The sequence below is a fragment of the Nannospalax galili genome, unplaced genomic scaffold (assembly GCF_000622305.1).
Source record: "Nannospalax galili isolate Female #2095 unplaced genomic scaffold, S.galili_v1.0 scaffold706, whole genome shotgun sequence".
NCBI classification, from domain to species: Eukaryota; Metazoa; Chordata; class Mammalia; order Rodentia; family Spalacidae; genus Nannospalax; species Nannospalax galili.
This window is the reverse complement of record NW_008354694.1, coordinates 1229231-1248898: the sequence shown is the minus strand read 5'-3', so window position 1 is coordinate 1248898 and position 19668 is coordinate 1229231. Positions and strand designations below refer to the sequence as shown.

General features: G+C 50.2%; 1 protein-coding gene and 1 long non-coding RNA gene across 5 annotated transcripts in view; one reads left to right on the top strand and one right to left on the bottom strand.

Annotated features, from left to right (window-relative positions):
- Nucleotides 1–13065, bottom strand: part of Anxa6 (annexin A6) — a 58347-nt gene extending 45282 nt beyond the window's left edge. For 2 of the 4 annotated variants that reach the window (XM_017802870.2, XM_017802871.2), the window contains exons 1-2: nt 12930–13065; nt 76–119 (exon numbers count right to left, since the gene is read on the bottom strand). In XM_017802870.2, the coding sequence (XP_017658359.1) occupies nt 76–93 (18 nt within the window). In that variant the 5' untranslated portion in view covers nt 94–119; nt 12930–13065. Of the gene's footprint in view, nt 1–75; nt 120–10575; nt 10664–12929 lie in introns of those variants that run through there. The other 2 variants (XM_008851870.3, XM_029555413.1) reach the window with 2 other exon arrangements.
- A 72-nt stretch (nt 13066–13137) lies between these two features.
- Nucleotides 13138–19007, top strand: LOC108491714. The gene is made up of 4 exons (XR_001872874.2): nt 13138–13340; nt 14075–14282; nt 14798–15111; nt 18882–19007. It is a non-coding gene; the product is annotated as an uncharacterized LOC108491714 (long non-coding RNA).
- Nucleotides 19008–19668: the final 661 nt, after the last annotated feature.

Genomic DNA, 19668 nt, shown 5'->3' with positions numbered 1-19668 from the left:
TGCAAGCAGGTTTGGCGAGGCTGGGGCTCCTCGGGCCAAGGAGGGCAGGGCAGGACCTTGAGGAGCAACTCTTACCTGTGCTGTTCTGGCCATGGTCTCAGGTTCTGCAGTAGAAGCCACTGTGGAAAGAAACACAATCTGTGAGACTCGCCCCAACACTAACTCTCCACTATTTGCCCCAGTTTCCCCAGCTGTCGTTTCCCAGTCCCTCCAGTCCCTCAGTTTCAGTCACACCCAGACACCTGTTAGAGCCAGTCATTTTTTCCCCAGGTGACAACAGCTAGATTAGACTGTGTCCAGTCACACCAAGGTAGGAAAGGGACTTGGAGAAGAAGGCTGGGCATGACCACTGACCCAGCACCGACCCATATGCCTCCAGTTACCTGCACAGTACCTGTCACTTCCCTAATCCTCACAGCAATTCCAACAGGTAGCAGGTGTCCTTGTTTAGAAAAGGGGAACTTGAGGCTGGGTACTGCAATGTTGGTCCAAAGCCAAACAGTTTAGAACTGTGGAGTCCAGAGCCTGTATGTAGCATACGCCCTGTGTGCCCTCTCTCCAAGCCACTGAGACTGGCTTCCGAAGCAGGGCTTCCAGGTGTGCAGATGGGAAGCAGCCGGAGCCCCCAGGGACCTTCTGAGGATGTCATCCCAGCTCATCCACCATCTATCCCACCCAGAGCAGAGCTCTGCACCCAGAGGACACAGTAGGACATAACTAGAGACTGAAATATTCCACCTTCATGGGGCCCAGTGACAAATGCACCCACAGGGTTAACATGAGCACCCACAGGGTTACTGTGAGCACCCACGGGAGAAGCACCCACTGGGCTACAATAAGGGCCCAAGGGAAAGTCAATCCTGGGACAGGAGGTGATGGGGCACAATCCCAGGTGGCCAGTCAGAGTCTCATAAAGGCACTTAGGGCAGTAAGACAGGTGACTGAGGGGGCAGCAGGGGCAGAAAGGACAGTGACAGGATGGTCAGAGCCAGTGACTGAGGCCACTGTGACGCCGTGGTTTTACTCTGATGGAACAAAGGCGACTGGGAAGAGTTAAACACGTGGGACACATTGATCTTATTAAACTGCGTAGGGACTACGGGTTAGGGGTATCAGGGACAAAGTCTACAGTGAGGGAACGAGGGATGCACGTGTATTACCTACAAATACGTGAAAAGCTGGGAGCTGGGCTCATGCGCACTCAGCAGTTAGGCAGAAGACCCAAGGTAAGCTGTGAGGAGCCACAGAGGACCACTGCCTGCCACTCTGAGCAGGCCATGGAAGCTGACCTTTAACAGCATCTCCATATTGATTTGTGAGAGTCAAAATACTTACTCAGTGAGACCCACAGGAATGAACTAGAAAGGCACGTGGAGCTACGGAGACCTGCACTGCAGCTCCATCCTCCCCCACCCCACCCTCAACTTTAGAGGAAGTCTCTCTGGACCTCCGCACACAATCCTGCTCTCTGGTGTCACTGGGCATGGTGTGACACCGCAGAGTGAATGGGGGTTTTTGAGTCAGACAGGCCTGGATCCGAACTCCTGTTTTGACATTTACTAGCTATGTGACCGAAGGCTTACTACTCATTTCTGAGTTCAAGGTTATGTCAAGCACAATCTGGGGCCCTCCCTTTCCTGCCTTGGAGGGATGCTGGGGGACTGGACCTGAGTTACCTCAAGTGCAGAGCAGACATATTGGTGGTAGCATTGATTGCAGCAGGACCAAGCTGGGGACAGGGACTTGGCCTGCTTGCCTCTGCATCCCCACTGCCCGAGTATGATCCCCACTAACTGCAGTCAGCAAGGGACAGAGGAGGACAGAGATCTGCCTGCAAACCTAGCTCTTTTAGCTCAGCGCCAGGAAACACTGCTGTTGCCCTGGCAACCAGGGGCCCCTTGGTACAAAAGTGCAGCTCTCTCCAGGAAATGGAAACTAACCCCCATCACATGGGGGCAGGTGACATCTACCCCAGGACTGGGCCCAGAGCCAGCTTCAGGGTTTCCCCAGGCCTGAGGGCCTATGGGGAAGTGGGTGAGGGAGTCAGAGACCCAGGTCTGAAGACATGGGGGGAAGGGAGGGCCAAGGCCTGTTCCTTGCACGCTGAAGCACTTTCCTTTGGCTTTGCTGCTGGAAACTTCAGCAGCTGGCTGGCACCCAGGTCCATCTTGGCGAAAGCCCCTTTCCAAGGAGAGGACAGCTCCAAGAGGGCCCGCCACGGCTGTGGGGAAACAGTCTCAGCTATGAGAGCAGTTTCTGTGTGCTTCATGGGGGCCATCTCCTGAGTACACAGGAAGCAAGCTTCTTGGCTAACTCAGTGTTCAGACTACAGTTCAGAGGCTCAGTCTCCCAGCCCAGTCCAGCAGGAAGCTAAGGATAGAATCACACCGCTGGTGTCCGAGTCCCATAGCAACCTATGCCATACTTGAAGGATCGGCTGAATGCATTATAGCCAAAGTCTGAGAATCCCAGCAGAGCCCTGAACCATCTTTCCTCCTGGCCTCCTGCTTTCTAGATGGGATCTTAAGGTGACTGACTTGGCAGGGCCCTGCCCTGTAGCCCCAGGTCATAGCGAGTTTCCACTGTTAGAGAAAGACCTACAATCCAGGGTGTGGCTTCTAGTCTGCTCTGTACAACATCAGACCGTCTGGGGTTCCCTCTCAGGGCCTTCATTTCTTCATCTATGACGACAGTGCATATCTGCCATCTTTGAGAAGCTCGTCAATATGAAAGACGTTTCCAGATTTCAACAAAGGGTTTTCACAGAAGAATGCTGGCAAGGCTGTCCTGAGATCACGGGACCCCGGCCTTCCTCAGTCTGCAAGTTTTATCATCTTGGTGGAAATGGGTGCTCAAAACTGGCAAACACGACGTTCCTTTCTGTTAAAGAACCTGTGCTGGAAGCTTCTGTGGTCAACTTGACACACCTGGGTTGAGGAAGCCTCAACCGGGGAATTTCACTGGACTGGCCTGTGGCCATGTCTGTGGGGTACTTTCTTGATTGCTGAGTGATGTGGGAGGGCCCAGCCCACTGTGGGCAGTGCCACCCCTGGGTAGGCTGTCCTGTGTTGTATAAGTAAGCCGGCTGGCTGGACTTGGTGGTGCTTGCCTTTGATCCCAGCACTTGGGAGGCAGAGGCAGGCTGATCTTTGTGAGTTCGATGGTCTACATAGTGAGTTCCAGGCCATTTGGGGCTACCTAGTGAGAGCCTGTCTCAAACACCCTCCCAACCCCCCAAAGAAACCAGCTTTTAGAGCAGCCTGGTCTACATAGTGAGTTCCAGGACAGCTGGAGCTACAGGGAGACCTTGTCTCAAAAAGAAAAAAAAAGAAAGAAAGAAAAAAAAGAAAGCAGGCTGAGCATGGGCCAGGGGAGCAAGCCAGTACGCAGCATTCCTCCATGGCCTATGCTCCAGCTCCTGCCTCCTGGTTCCTGCCCTGAGTTCCTCCTTTGGGCTCCCTGATGAACTGTGACCTTGGAGATGTGAGCCAAATAAACCCTTTCCTCCCCAAGTTGGTATTGGCCAGAAAGTTTTATCCCAGTAATTGAAAGCAAACTAGAACAGAGACAGCCCCAAGTCTCTTCTGATCTGGACCCCCAGGAAAGCTGAACATTGCAGAACCATCCTCCCCTGGGCAGAGTGGCCAAGGTGGCTGTACTGTGTGGTTATTGGCTGCCTTTCCCTGCAGTTATGACCATCATGGCTCATTTGGAGTCAGGGTCGTATTGCCCAATCCAGAGACTGGACCAGGGGCATGGTGTCCCCTGAGCTATGACTAAGGTTACTTAAACTGAAGCTCAATTTCCACATCCACAGAGACGTACCGAAATTCCAATATGTACTATGCCACAACAGATGCAAAATGCAGCAAGAGTGTCTGGCACGCAGCGAAAATTCAATACATGGTCATTTTTACTGCGATAAGCTTGACATGGCAATAAACACAGGCTTTGGAGTCAAGGTCCCCAAGTTCAAATCCCGACACTGCAAATTCCTGGCTCAGGACCTTGAATGGGTTATGTAACTGTTCTCCACCTCAGTTTTTTTACCTTGGAAAAGGCATGTCTGCAAGGTTTTCTTGGGATACTTTAAAATAGCACACAAACCCGCTCTTTCTGTGGGCGACTAAATAGCCCACTCCAAAGGTAATGTTTCAAATATTTATTTTTATTTATGTACATGTGTGTCTGATGTGTGTCATGTGTGTACAGGTGCTTGCAGAGACCAGAGAGGATGTCAAATCCCCTTGGAGCTGGAGATACAGGCAGTTGTAAACTTCCCAACCTAGGTGCTGGGAACCAAACTTGGATCCTTTGGAAGACCAACAGTTGCTTAAGAGCTCTTAACCACTGAGCCATCTTTCCAGCCCCAGGCTTTTGATTTTTTGAGACAGGGTCTCCTTTATGTCAGGCTAGTCTTGAACTCACTCTGTATCTGAGGATGTCCTGATCATCCTGCCTCTGCCTCCTGAGTTCTGGGATTACAGCATGCACCACCACACATAGTTTATGTGGTGCTGGGGATAGAGCCCAGGCCTTCTGCATGCCAGGCAGGCACTCTACGAACTAAGCTGGCCAAATGTCATTTTTTGGTATACATCAAGGTGGCCATTCAGAAAAACTGCGGACCTCTACAGACAGAACACAGGAGGCTGCTCCTTTGTAAGAACTTGTTCCTTCTACCTACCTTAGTAAACAGTGGGTGAGGGCAGAGGCATTTCTCAAAGCCCCACCTTTTTTGTCTGAGAGAGACCTTTTCTAGAGGACACTGGGAGGTCTGACAGTTGGTCCAGCTGGAAATGACCACAGGTCACCCTGAGCTTGGAGACTTCATCTGTGTAATATGACTGGGTCACCTCTTTTCCTCTAGAAACACAAACTCCCATCCTTCTGTTTAGATCTCTGAAGGGCTCAATCAACCTGCCCATTTTTGATTTTTGTTTTTTGAAACATTGTCTCACTATGCAGCCCAGGCTGGCCTCAACTCTTCTGCCTCAGTCTCCTGAGTGCTGGGATACAGGTGTGCTCCACCATGCCCAGCTCCCTTCCTTGCTTCTTTCTGAGTCTTACACTTTGTGCTTGGCATTAGTGCTCATGCACATGAATGCATCGCATGGTCTTTTATTGTTAAGCCATATAATTTCAGTTCATTTCAAAGATGAAAATGATCAAACCTGGCCAGTGAGATGGCTCAGCAGGTAAAGCCACTTGCCATGCAAGCCTGGCGATTGGAGCTCGATCCCCAGAAACGAGTCAAAGGTGGAAAGCGAGAACTCCACAAAGCTGTCCTTCCATATCCACATGTGCACTCTGGCACACGTGCCCACCAACACATCATGCGCGTGCACGCACACACATGAGCACAATAATAATAATGATAATCTTCATTTTTAAATGATCCAAACTTTGCAACAGCGCTACATGTATGTGTAAGGAGAGCTCGAGGGTCTCCCATGGTGCTGGTCAAGGCCAGACCTCTTAGCTTGGTGTTCAAGGCCCTCGCTACATGTATGTGTAAGGAGAGCTCGAGGGTCTCCCATGGTGCTGGTCAAGGCCAGACCTCTTAGCTTGGTGTTCAAGGCCCTCGCTACATGTATGTGTAAGGAGAGCTCGAGGGTCTCCCATGGTGCTGGTCAAGGCCAGACCTCTTAGCTTGGTGTTCAAGGCCCTCGCTACATGTATGTGTAAGGAGAGCTCGAGGGTCTCCCATGGTGCTGGTCAAGGCCAGACCTCTTAGCTTGGTGTTCAAGGCCCTCGTTTACCTTCTTAGCTTCTCTGTCCTCCCACTTCTTCCTGGCTCCCTCTCCTCACTCAGCCAGGAATGCCTTTCATTATCACTTTCTATCACTTCTGGAACCCAGACCAGCATTTCTCCATTTTGGCTTTACTAATCCAACCTGCGGACTCTTTTTTCAAAGTGACCAAAGGCCCACCCCAGAGATTGACTCATTTCTGCTCCTGCCTGGCTAGCAAAGTTGAGAACATTGGTCTCTGCTGGACTCCCCGCTCCTGGGAGTCCTCATAACCTTCACTGGCTGGACTGCTGGTTACCCACTGAGGACTGGCCTGGTAGAGCTGGAAGCTGCTGTCCACCCAAGCACTGTAGGGAAGAAGAAAAAAAAAAACCTCCAAAGAAAACCCTCGGGGCTCTGATAATAGTTTCTCTTTGTCTTCGGGCTGTTTATAGCTCAAGTTGTAGATAACTGATGGTGGGACAAAGCAATTCTAACAACTTGCTCTAGCAGAGGCCTCTCCACTCCTCTTGGGTAGAAAAACCAGTTTTGCCTCTGAGTGCCTATTCCTTTCCCTATAAGATCATTTTCTTATAATTATTTCTACTTCATGTGTATGAGTGCTCTGCCTGCATGTTTGTATGTGCCCCACCACATGCATGCGCCCCCTCTGATACCCACAGAGGCCAGAAGAGGGTGTCAAATCCCCTGGAACTGGAACTGTTGACAGTTACAATCTGCCATATGGGTGCTGGGAACTGAATCCAGGTCCCCTGGAAGAGCAGCCAGTGCACCTAACTGCTGAGCCATCTCTCAGGCCCCAAAAGATCATTCTTCTACGCACACGACTCATGACTTTGCCTTTTTGGACATTACTGCTAGTTGGACACTTCTGCTACAGCCCTCTACAGAGGCTAATATGTGCCATTGACAAAGGCCATAATGCTTAAGGGCTGTCTGGTTCTGTGTGACTGTGAAACCCACACTTCAAAGTTGCAGTAGCTAAAAAAGCTCTGACTTCTTGAGAACAAGAACAAGCCTGGATTCTGCCTTCCTCAGAGTCTGCTTGTCTCCGGTGCTCGGTCCTAAAGCAGAGATAAGGCACTATCTTGAATCTTCCCTCCAGAGTCACCTTAGACTCTCCCCAAACAAACAAATCCCGAGATAATTAACCAGGAGGTCTGTCCTGGCTACACCCTGGAACAGAAGTGCTCAGCTTCTGACAGAGATAATGGCTTCTTAGGGGCCACCTTGCAGAAACAGAAATGGGAGCAGAGAGAGCAACCAGACCCACTTTTACCAAGACCACATACCTCTTCCCCTGCCCCAGTTCCTACTCTCTTCACACCTAACGCTCAAGTCCACACCCCAAAGGTTGGTGAGGTGTCACTGCCCCCCATGTGTATTTCCCTGAATGAATGAATCTTCCTCTGCTTTTTACCATTTCTTGTCTCTAACTGGCTTAATGAGGGAGGCAGCAGAGCCTAGCTTGCCAGAGCCACAGAAGCCCAAGCTGATAGCTACAAAAGCAACCTTCCTTCCCCCTCCCTCCCTCCCTTCCCCCTTCCCTCCCTCCCTCCAGTATGTATGCTTGTCTCTGTGTGAGTCTGTGACAAATGCAAGTGCCAACAGAGACCAGAAAAGGGTATGGGAATCCCTGGAACTGGAGTTACAGCACAGTCACCTCTTCAGCCCCTATAACAGGTTTCTTTAGAGACAACCTTGAGAAGTCACAAGAAAAAAAAGAACCATTGCCCCAAAGTGTGCTCTGAGTGTGTGAGTGTGTGTGTGTGTGTGTGATGAGCTGAGAAGTTACGTAAGTTGTCCAGCAAGTCCATAGAGAAAATTATTGATTAACAGGTCAAAACACAACAAAACAAAACACCTTATTGGGCAACCCAGGCTCACCAGCAGGCCCCGGAGACAGGCCAGCATTAGGGAGACAAGACTTCTGTCCCCATGGCTGTGGTCTGCCCACCAGTAACCAGAGGACAAGAGGAGCTGGGTACCAGTGATGGGAAACAAAGTCTACCTTTAAAACAGCATAGAAAAACGGGGCTGGAGAGATGGCTCAGCAGTTAAGAGCACCCAGTTAAGAGGACCCAGGTGCAGTTCCCAGCACCCACATGGCAGTTTAACAACTATATGTAACTCCAGTTCCCAGGCATCTAACACCTTCTTCTGGCTTTTGTGGGTTTACATACACATGGTGCACTTACATACATGCAGGCAAAATATTCATACACATAAAATAAAAATAAAAAATAGAACAGAGCCAGGCGTGGTGGTGCACACCTTTAATCCCAGCACTTGGGAGGCAGAGGCAGGCGGATCTCTGAGTTCAAGACTATATCACAGTGAAAGATTTATCGTCCTCTTTTTTTTTTTTTTTTTTTTTTTTTTTTTAAAAAAAAAAAAAAAAAAAAAAAAAAAAAATAGAATAGAAAAAAATCTGTATTATAGTCTGGGGATGCAGCTCAGTTGCTAGGTAAGAGTGCTTGCCCAGCATGCATGATGTCCTAGGTTTGATCCCTGGCACAGCACAAAACTGGGCATAGTGGTACATGCCTGTAATCCCAGTGCTCAGGAGATGGATTCAGGGGATCAGAAGTTCAAGGTCATCTTTAGCTACATAGTGGTCTGAGCCAGTCTGGGATGCATGAGACCCTGTTGAAGAACAACACAACTTTTAAAAGTACCAGAGGCTAAAAGCTTCTTTTTGTACCTCAGAAAATCGTGGGTACCTCCTGGGGTGAGTCTACCTTACTCTGAAGGCTGAGGCTTCCATAAATCCTTTTCAGGCTGAGTATGCAGCTCAGTAGTAGATGATCTGTCTAGTATGCATGAGGCCTTGGGTTTCCTTCCAGCACCAAGAAAAAAATAAATCTAGAACATTCTCTTTCTCCTTTTCTTATGGGTTTCATCCAGTCAGAAGGAAGCTGCCAGGAGCTACTCCTGGTCTTCCTCAGCTGATGGAGCAGGGTAAATGCATCACTGGGCCTGCCCCCACCCCCTCAGTTCCAGGCACTCAAGTTTCTTAGAGAGCAGTGTCTTCCATCTCCTGACCTAGAGTCATTGATCCTTAGCTGGACAAGGCCCCAGGAGGTCGTCTGGCTGCCCAGGGTCAGAAATGGCCTGATCTGGGTTGGAGTCTCCAGTCAGGTTACTTTTGGCCACAAAGTCTAGCATCTCAGGTGCTCCCTGGAGTCAGACTTCCTGAGACCAAAGGCACCCAGTATAGCGTGGTAGGCGGGGGAGATGGCACAGTAGGTAAAGTACTTGCCACACAAGTGCGAGGACCTGAGTTCAAATTCCTGGAACTCACATAAAGCTGGGCTTGGTAGCCCATGTCTATAATCCCAGGCCTCCTAAAAGATGGGAGGCAGAGAAAGGAGAATCCCTGAGAGCTCGTGGGCCAGGCAGCCTGCCTATGGCAGCAGAGGACCACAAAGAGAGGCCCTGTCTCAAACAAGTTGAGAGGTGAGGACCAACACCCAAGCTGTCCTGTGACCTACACACAGGCACAATAGCACACAGGTATCTACACTCACAAACACAAGTGCACATACAAACGCACACATTATACAAAGTTTTGTTGTTGTTTTTTTCAAGAAAAGAAAAAAAATGCTGTACGGCCCTGGGCAAGTGCCTTTAGGCAGCTGTCTCATAGGGAAAAGGGGATAAAAATAGGAGCTTCTGGTCCAGAACCAAAGAGATGGTTCAGTGGATTATGGCACCTGTGGATCACCCTGATAACCTGAGTTCCATCCCCAGACACACAAGTTGTCCTTTACATGATGCATACCAGGACACCATATATATATATGCATATATACACACACATATCACAAACAGATATACATTACAAATTATCTTTAAAAACAGCCCCAGCTGGGCGTGGTGGCACATGCTTTTAATTCCAGCACTCAGGAGGCAGAGGCAGACAGATCTCTGTGAGTTTGAGGCCAGCCTGGTCTACATAGTGAGTTCCAGGCCAGCTGGGGCTACAGGGAGACCCAGTCTCAAAAAGACCGAAAAAAAAGACAAAAAATAAAAAATAAAAAAACAGCTCTCTTAAGGTTATGGTGAGCTGGGCGTGGTGGCTCATGTCTTTTGTCCCAGCAACTCAGGAGGCAGAGGCAGGCTGATCTCTGTGGGACAGAAGCCAGTCTGGTATACATAGAGAGTTACACGGCATCTGGGGCTACAGGGAGACCCTGTTTCAAAAAACCAAAACAACAACAACAACAACAACAACAAAAAAAAGTTATGGTGGTAGTATACACATTTAATCTCAGCACCCAGGACGCTGAGCCAGGCAAATCTCTATGAGTTCCAGGCCAGTCTGGTCCTCTACATAGTGAGTTCCAGGCCAGTTAAGGCTAGGCTACACAGTGTCTTAAAAAATGTTATGGTGAGGCCAGGTGTGGTGGCACACGCCTTTAATCCCAGCACTCGGGAGGCAGAGGCAGGTGGATCTCTGTGAGTTCAAGGCCAACCTGGTCTACATAGTGAGTTCCAGGACAGCTGAAAAAAAAAAAAAAAAAGTTATGGTGAAGGTGAAAAGAATCAAGACAAGCTGAGTGGACCCAGCACACAGGAAGTGCTCACTAGAGCTTAATAGCTGTTACTTTTGCTTACTTTTTTGTGTTTCTTTTGAGACAGAGCCTCGTGCATCCCAGGTTGACCTCCAACTTTGTATGTGATGGAGGAGGGCCCACCTCCAAGTGCTGGGGTGGCAGGCATGTGCCATTACACCCAGTTCATCCCCTGTTGCGGATGGAGCCCACGGCTTCCAGAATGCAAGGCCAGCGAGCTACATCTCTAGCCACTTTTTCCTTACCTCTGAGGGCTGGAGTGTCTCACAGTGCAGTGGGCTAATACCAGTGTCTACCACAGCAAGGGTTCCTTCCCTAGGGCCTTCAGTTGCAAGGGTTCAATGGTGATAGTGGTGACTGCCTTATGGTTCTACTTAAGGAGCATCAGGGACATCAGTCTAAGAAAGAGGAATCTGGGCTCAGGTGGCCTGGCCTCCTGGGGTACCACACCCTTCTGCGGTTACAAAGGCAGCACTCGCTCCTCTGCACCGAGCGCTCTACAGTTTACAAAGCACTTTCCTACCTGCCAGCTTGTCACTGTGTGAAGGCATCAGTCTCAACCTCCTTTGATGATGGGGGGGGTGTGGATCTGGGCTCACAGAACCCAGCTATGGACAGTCCCCAAGAGCCCGGTGGGAGCTCAGCCCAGTAGGAAAGGAAATTCCAAATGTAAATGGAAAGTAGAATGCAAATCGAAGTGGTTGGATTCAAAGCCAAGAATTGTGCAAGCTAGGATAAAACCCCCACTTCCGGTCCACTATAGGGGGAATCTGTAGAAACCACATCATGGGCTTTGACCCCACCCAGGAAGTCTCTTGAAGCTGGCTAGGGGTGCACTGGGCCACCACTGGTGTTAGAATGGCACCATAAGAACCATGCAGACCAATCTCCTTTACCAGCTCGGTTCCTGGGCACAGGTCTCACCTTTCTAGAGGGGAAGGGGTAAAGGTGGGTGGTGGAGCTGAGATGGGTGGGGCTGGGCCTGGTGTCTCTGGGCTCCTCTGGGTGCTGCAGTGCAGATGTTTGATCGTTGGCTACCCTCCAGTGCTGCAGTCCTCACCCCCACCCCCATCCCAGCATCTCCCTTCCCAGGGTAGATCCATGTCTGCCCAGCAACAGCTGCATCCCCTACCCAGAAACCACAAACGGGTTTGTGTCCCAGCAGATGGAGGTTTGGGAACAAAAGACAGGAAGTAAAGGGACATGGGTGAGCGACAGTCACAGCTGGTGTAGGGATGAAGGCCTCCCTCCTTGCCCAGCCCCACCCAACTCCCAGAATCCTGGATTTGAAAACCGTTGGAGAAGCCCAGCACCGGAAGTGGCAGCCATCTCAACACACTGCTTATAGGGGACAAGGGCCTAGAGAGAAGAGGCATGTCCAAGGACCCCAGCCAGGCTGGAACTGTAGCCCAGGCCCTAGAACTGGGGACCAGGGTCTTCTGAAAGGTTTCAGGCTGGCTGGCTAGGTCAGGATGCACAGGGGCTGAGACACAGTGGACCAGCTCAGAAGGGCTAGGAAATCTGGCTAAGCAGACTGGGGTGGGGACAGTGGCCTCGAGGTGTGCTCTGGGCAGGAGGGAAGAGGTGGGAGAAAAGGGGAGCGGATTCTTGGGGGGGGGGGTCACGACACCAGGAATCTTTCACAAACCCAGGAGCCATATGACCAAATTTGGAATTGTCTGGGAAGCCCCACCAGAGTTTAGACAAAAAGAAGAGGAAGGAGGGAGGAAGTGGAGGCCCGAGTCCCCCTCCCAAGGGGCCCTTTCTCTTTTCCCTTCCTATCCAGGTGGCCCAGGCATCCCAAATTTATACTCAAGATTTTCAATTGACCCACTTTCCCAGCCAGTTTCCTCTCAAAGGGGCTGAATTTATCTGCACTAGGAAGAAGGAGGCTCAGAGTAGGAAAGCCACCGACTCAAGGTCACACTGCAAGTGGGTGGTTGGGATCTGGATTCGGGGATAATCTGGTTGGCACCTGAGGTCCGCTGAACTTTGGGACGACACAGGGGTGAGCTTAAAAAGCAGAAGAAAGAGCGGGGCCTGCGCATCCCTCTAAGAGCCTGCAGATGCTCCCTGACAGGTAGGCATCTGCCCAACAGGGAGCCGGGTATACCAGAGCCCTGACCGGGATGGTCACCCGGTCCTTCTACGCTGGGCAACAGAGAGTCCCTCTCCATGCCATCTGGTGTGCAGCAGAGAGTTCCACTCCTCAGATTCCTAAAGTTGGGCAACTCCTCCAGCATTCCCGGAGGGTCCCTAGTTCCCCGTCCCCGAGACCTTCCAAGTATCTTCTCCCCCGCCCCAGTTCGGGCGGCGCAGCAGCACGCCCGCGGCCTCGCGCCACACCCTCGTCGGGGCTCCCCCAGCCCCCCCCCCGCCTCAGAGGCGCTGTCACCGCGCTCCTGCACCCCGGATCAGCTCCCGGGACACACCGGCTGCACCACCCCGGGATGGCCGCGCCCTCCTCCGCTCCCGCAGCGCACGCCCACGCCCGCACCCACCGGGGGGCAGGGCGCCCACCCTCTCCTCCCACCCGCCGTGGGGTGCCCGTCCCCGCATCCCTGGGACAGGGTGCCCTGAAGCGACTCAGCACACTCACCTACCGGGGGAGGCCTGCGGGGAGCGCCGACACACGGAGGGAGGGAGGGAGCGCAGCGGGCAGCCCGTTAGCTGAGCAGCCGCCGCAGCGCAGGGGCGCACCGGGACCCTGGGGCCACGTGGCGCGCAGGGGCCAATCGGACTCGCCCGCCGCCTGGCCCCGCCCCGCCCCGCCCCCACCCCAGGTCCTCCGCTTTTGGAATCTGAGCGTCACCAGCTGCGGGGGATGGGCGCGGGGGAGGGAGAACCTGTCACCTCCTGCCTTGGTCAGTTCTGCCCCAGACCTGACACCTGCAGAGGGTAGGGGCCTTGGGCAATTACAAGTCCAGTAAGCGTCCGGTTTTGGACCCTCCCCCTCACATTCCTGCCACTCACCAAACTTTGTGGAGTAGAAAAGTGAGGCCTGCCAAAGGTGAGACTGAGCACCTTGATCGGATCCCAGGCCTCCCCAGCCCCACCCGGGCACTTTGCAGGAAAGGAGAGCCCAGGGGAGGCGTGCCTGGGCCAAGGACACACAGCTAGCAGATTGTAGGGTCGGGGAATTCGAACTTGGGCTGGTGACTCAGGGAGGGTCGCTTGGCCTCGGGGAGTGCATCCAGGAGGAAGGGCAGCAGTCTTGGAGGTCAGAAGTTGTCATCAAGGTGTGTCTGGGGGGAAAGCTACAAATTCTTCGGGAATCCTTAGGAACCGGGCCTGACTTTCACAGAGTCGGCTCCTGGGTGGTCCCAGGTCAGACACTGAGCTGCTGTGATTGGCAATTGCTCTTCTCAGAGCTTTATTTTTGTTAGAGGCTGGCGCCTTGCTGACCTCGTCTGACTTCTGTAATTTCTCTGTTTTTTCTCCCTTCAATATTTTTGATACGAGTTGAATCATCAGTCTAACTTTTTCAGCTGAGGTAAAGGGTTTTTTTTTTTTTTCTGGGGTTTAATGTTTAATTCCTTTGAAGTAAGATTCATATTCTTATTCTATCAGAAAGGGTATTTTTAAAAATCAGCAAACTTGACTTGTAAAATGGGTTTCTCGAAACTAGCTGACCGTAGTGTCAAGAAATTTTATCGATAAGATTTTTCTCGACTTCCTATTATGCTGTAAAGTTTGTGTAAGTCTTGCTAAATTGCTAACCTCATATTTCTGCTTTGTTCTGAGCTTGCTTGCGTGCAGATCATAGACGGCCTATAAAAGGACTATGCTGTTTTAACTCGCGCCGCTGATCTCCTGTTCCTGTGGAGTGTGAGTTTGGCCGATTGCAACCGTAAAAGAATCTTTACCTTGCTGCATCTCTGTCTCTGAGACTGACTGGGTCCCGTCTCCGAGACCACAACAATTTCAAGCTCAGGGTCCAGTGAGTGGCTCCGTGAGTAAAGATATTTGCTGTGAAACCCGACGACCTGAGCTCAATCCCGGCTGCCCCATGTGGTGGAAGGAGAGAACTGACTCCAACAAGTTGTCCTCTGACCTATACATGTGTGCTGTGACTAGAGCCCCTCCCTTGCATGAATACACAAAATAAATAAATAAATAAATAAAATGTAATTAAAAGGGGCTGGAGAGACTGTTCAGCAGTGAAGAGCACTGGCTGCTCTCCCAGAGGACCCAGGTTCAGTTCCCAGCACCACCTGGCAGCTAACAGCTGTCTATAACTCCAGTTCCAGGGGATCTGAAGCCCGCTTCTGGCTTCTTTGGGCATCTCGCAACACAGGTGCACTTGTATGCAGGCAAAACACTCATAAAATAAAAATAATAAAAATTTTAATGCAAGTTAAAACACATTTTAAAGCATCGTCCCTGAAATCTGTCACTAGTTCAGAGTTCTAAGCCCTGTGCAAGATTTGACTGGAAAGCATATCCTCTGTCTTTCATTTCATTCAGGGATCATTGATGGAGCACGTCCTGCATGCCAGACCACAGTGAGCAAAAGGAAGAGTAACCTCACCCTGTCCTCCCCAAGCTTCCACTCCTGGAAGACAGTTAGCTCGTTCCAGAAAGCTGTGATAGTGAAACCCAGGAGGGCTGTGGTGGCAACAGCAGGTGTAGCCTGCCTAGACCTTGGATTGAGAATGATGTCCAGTGAGAACCAGAGACGTGCAGAACTGTGTGACTCATACCTGTAATCCCAGCACTGGGAGGCTGAGGCAGGAGGATCAAGAATTCAAGCTCATCCTTGCCTTCCTGTCAACTTCAAGGTCAGCCTGAGATACAGGAGACTGTTGTAAAACCCTGCAGTAATGGGCAGGGGGTGTGGCTCAGTTGGTAGAGCGATTGCCATGCATGAAGCCCGCATAAAACTTGACTTGGTGGTGCATGCCTGTAATCTCAGCACTCAGGATATGGAGGCTGTGGTGGGAGGATCAGAAATTCAAGGTTATCCTCAGCTACATCCAAGTTTGAGGACAACTTTGGTTACGCGAGACTGTCTCAGAAAGCCAAATATATAAATAAAAATTAAAAGTAGCACACCTTTATGGGTTGGAGAGATGGCTCAGTGTTTAAGAGCACTGACTACTCTTGTAGAAGACCCAGGTTCAATTCCCAGCAAGCACCCCCATGGCGGCTAACAATTGTCCCTAACTCCAGATCCAGGCATGACATGGGTGCACTTATATGCATGCAGGCAATACACTCATACACATTAAAAAAAAAATGTAGCATGCCTTTAATCCCAGCACTTGGGAGGCAGAGGCAGAGGCTGAGGCTGGCAGATCTCTGTGAGACTGAGACCAGCCTGGTCTACATAAGGAGCTCCAGGCTAGAAGGAGACCCTGTCCCCCAAACCAAAAACCAAAACATAAACAAAAAATTAAAATTAAAAATAGGAGGCCGGGTATGGTGGCACATGTCTTTAATCCCAGCACTGGAGAGACAGAGGCGGGTGGATCTCTGTGAGTTCAAAGCCAGCCTGGTCTACATAGTGAGATCCTGTCTCAACCCTCCTCCCCTGACCCCCAAAATGAGAGAATAGCAGCTGTGATTCATTTACTGAGCACTTTCCATGAACCAGACACTCTTGTATGCCTCCTCCTACTTTAATTATGTGTGTGTGTGCAAACTTGCACATGCATGCCACAATGTTCTGTGCAGTACAGAGGTTAGAGGACAGCTTGTGGGAGTCAGTTCTTTCCTTCCACCATGAGTGTCTCAGGAATAGAACTCGGGTCACTGAGCGTGGCAGCAAGCGCCTTTACTCACTGGGCCATCTCACTTGTGTGGTGTGCCTTTTCATTGCAATGCCATAGCTCCACAATTCATCGATTAGATATTTATTTATTCACCCACCTACTATGTACCAGGCCTTATTTCAGGAGATTTATCACTAAACCAGTATCTCTGCCCTTGTAGAGTGTGCATCCTAGGTCAGGGGAGATAGATAGACCATAACTGTATGATGACATGTGAGCAGGTGACAGGAGCTGGGTGACAGGCACTGGTGACAGTTGCAGAACTCTGTAGGGTGTCTAGCAGTGATAGAGATTTGCACAAGACAGTGAGGCGATGAGGACGTTTGATAGAAGGTGTGAATTGTGAATTGCATACGAGCCACAAGCCTTGTTAGGGAAAGCCATAACTCCCTTAAAGTATCTAACTGGCTGGCCCTAAATTGGCAGCCTGGCCTTGCTCAAGCCTGGCTCTGCTCACCCCTTATCAGTTGGTCACTCCCAAGCTGAGAGAAAGTGTTTGTGGAGCCCACATCTGTCCTCTAAGGCCATAGATAACACTCTTGCCAGTTCCTGGGTAAATAATCTCAAGAAGGAGATCCTCAATCACTCCAAGGACACCAAGCCCAGGCACTAACTCAACTCCTCACTAAGTGCAGTGGTGTCCCACAACCCTGGTATAAAACCCTGTTCTCTTTGTCTGGATGTAGATGCTTGGTTCCCATGGTCAGCCTCTACCTCTCACTGTATCTTCTCTGAATAAAGGAAGATCTATTCCTTGCCTGTTGCAGGTCTGGCTCTGGCTGCTTGTCTCCTACTCCTCTAGCTTTCCTTTTATTTTCCAAAAATTAACAACGTTAGCAGAACTGAGGAGGAGGGCAGTCCAAGGAAACCTCAGTGGGATGGGGTGGGACAGGGCTGCAGTACCACAGGAGTATGGGGGGAATAGAGAGAGCTAAGGGCAGAGACCTGGAGGGACCAACTCATGCAAGGCCTGGGGGTCATGGAGGGGCTTTGTCTCTTACTCTGAGTCATTGGGAAGATGTCACAGGGTGGCGGGCAACAGCAGGACGAGGCTTCTAGTACCTCAGCAACACTGTGCGAACTGCGTCTAACTCTGAGTCATTTTGTCACTATGAAAAAAAGCCCCATACGCCCTTGGGAGCCAATCCTCATCCTCCCCAGCCTGTCCCTGCCAATCATCAATTTTCTTTCTCCTCTTTGTCCTCTTCTCTCCCCTTCCTCCTCCTCCCTTCCCTTCCTCTCTCCCTCTCCTCTTCCTCCTCTTCTACTTCCTCTCCTCCTCCCTCCCCATTTATGACTTTTTGAGACAGAGTCTGTTGTGTTCCAGGCTGACCACGAACTAGTATATTTCAACATTTAAGCCATATTACAGCTATGCCTTAATAAAAAAGTAAAAAAAGTCTGACTCTTAACATCCGTTTTTTAAATTTTTTTATTTATTATTTTTATTTTATGTGTATGCATGCATTGCCTGTATGCACACGTGTGCACCCGTGTCATGCAATGCCTGAGGAGGTCAGAAGTGGCTGCCAGATCCCCTGGAACTGGAGCTATGGACAGTTGTTAGCTGCCAGGTGGGTGCTGGGATTCAAACCAGGGTCTTCTGCAAGAACAACCAGTGTTCTTAACTGCTGAGCCATCTCTCCAGCCCCTTAACATCCATTTTAAAGCCAAGATGGACCTGAATGCCTGTGCACCTGTCCCTTCAGATGTCTCTGGGAACTGTGCTCCTGAGCAAGGGCTTCCCTCGCTCTTCATTGAAGCAGGATCTCCAGCATGAAATGGGGAAGTAAGAACACCACACACTCAACTACAAACAATCTCATTGTTCTCAGGGATTTGGTGCTTTGATATGTAAAGCATGCATGCACACAGCCATGCACTGTCTATCTTGGGTAGGACTAAGGTCATGTGCTCAGGTCACAAGAGGAGCACATGACTCTGGACTTTTTTACAAACTGTAAGATTAACTTTTTTGCTTGCAAGGTTAGGTAAAAGTTCTCTGTCCAGAGTATATCCATTTTGTAGAAGTCATTACCACAGTACGTAGCTGAGGATGACCTTGAACTCCTGATCCTCCTGCTTTTCCCTTCCAAGTGTTGTGATTACAAGGGTGCACTCCTACCCTACCCTACCACACCAGCTGTTTGTTTTCTGTCCCTATGGATTTTTACCTATTTTGAATATTTCATATTGTGGAATCCTATATTATGAAGCCTTTGGGGCCTGGTCTTGTTCACTTAGCGTACTTCTGAGTCTGTCCACATGTGTAGGCACCTCATCAATTCTTTTGTTTTTAATATTTTATATTTTATTTATTATCTTTATTTTATGTGCATGAGGGTATTGCCTGCATGTCTGTAAGTGCATCCATGCTGTGCAGTGCCCACAGAGGTCAGAAGAGGGCGTCAGATCCCCTGGAACTGGAATTATGGATGTTAGCCACCATGTAGGTGCTAGGAATTGAACCCAGCCTCTGCCAAAGCAGCCAGTGGTCTTAACCTCTAAGCCATCTCTCCAGCCCCATCCATTTCTATGACTGAGTGATGATGAGCTATTGTAGGCATCTTGCACACCTTGTCTTTCCATTTATCTACCAATGGAATTGACGTCGTTTCAACTTTCTGGCTGTTGTAACGGTGCCGCTATGAACATCTGGGACAGACACCTACTTAAACACCACTGTTTGGTTTTCTTGTGTGTTTACCTAGGCGTGAAACTGATGTGGCCATGTGGCAATTCTGTTTAACTAACATCCACATTTTCTCTCTCTCTAGCATTGGACATTGAAGTCAGAGCCTGTGTGTGCTTGGAAAACACTCTCCACCTGAGCTGCCACCCAACCGTTTTCACTGTGGATAAGCCATCTGATACACCCACAGCAAGTACAAGTGTTCAGATTTCTCTGTATCCTTGTCCCCACTGCGTGTGTGTGTGTGTGTGTGTGTGTGTGTGTGTGTGTGTGTGTGTGTGTGTGTGTGGTGTGTGTGCTGATAGTGGTGGGACCCGGGGCCTTGTACATGCTAGACAACTTCTCTGAATAATACTCCCAGCCCAATACCTGATCTATTCGGTTGGGTGTGGTTTGTTGTTTTGATGGGGGTTTCCTACTTGCTGTGTAGCTGAGAATGTCCTTGAACTCCTGATCTTCTGCCTCCACCTCCTGAGTGCTGGGATTATGGGGTGCTGGGAATGGAACCCAAGGGTTCCTGCATGCTAGGCAAACATGCACTATACTAACTGAGCTATATTCCTAGTCTCTATCTGGGGTTTCCTCCACCCAAATATTTAGTGTTTTGTTTTTATTTATTTATTTATTTTTAAATTTTTTTATTTGGTTTTTTTGAGACAGGGTCTCCTTGTAGCCCCAGCTGTCCTGGAACTCACACAGAGATCCCCCTGCCTCTGCCTCCTGTGTGCTGAGATTAAAGGTGTGTGCCACCAAGCCCAGCTGTTTTGTTTTTAGACGGGGTCTCACTGTGTAGTCTTCGCTGGTCTGAAACTGGCTATGTAGATCCCAGGCTGGCCTCCATCTCACAGAGATCTGCCTGCCTCTGCCTCCCA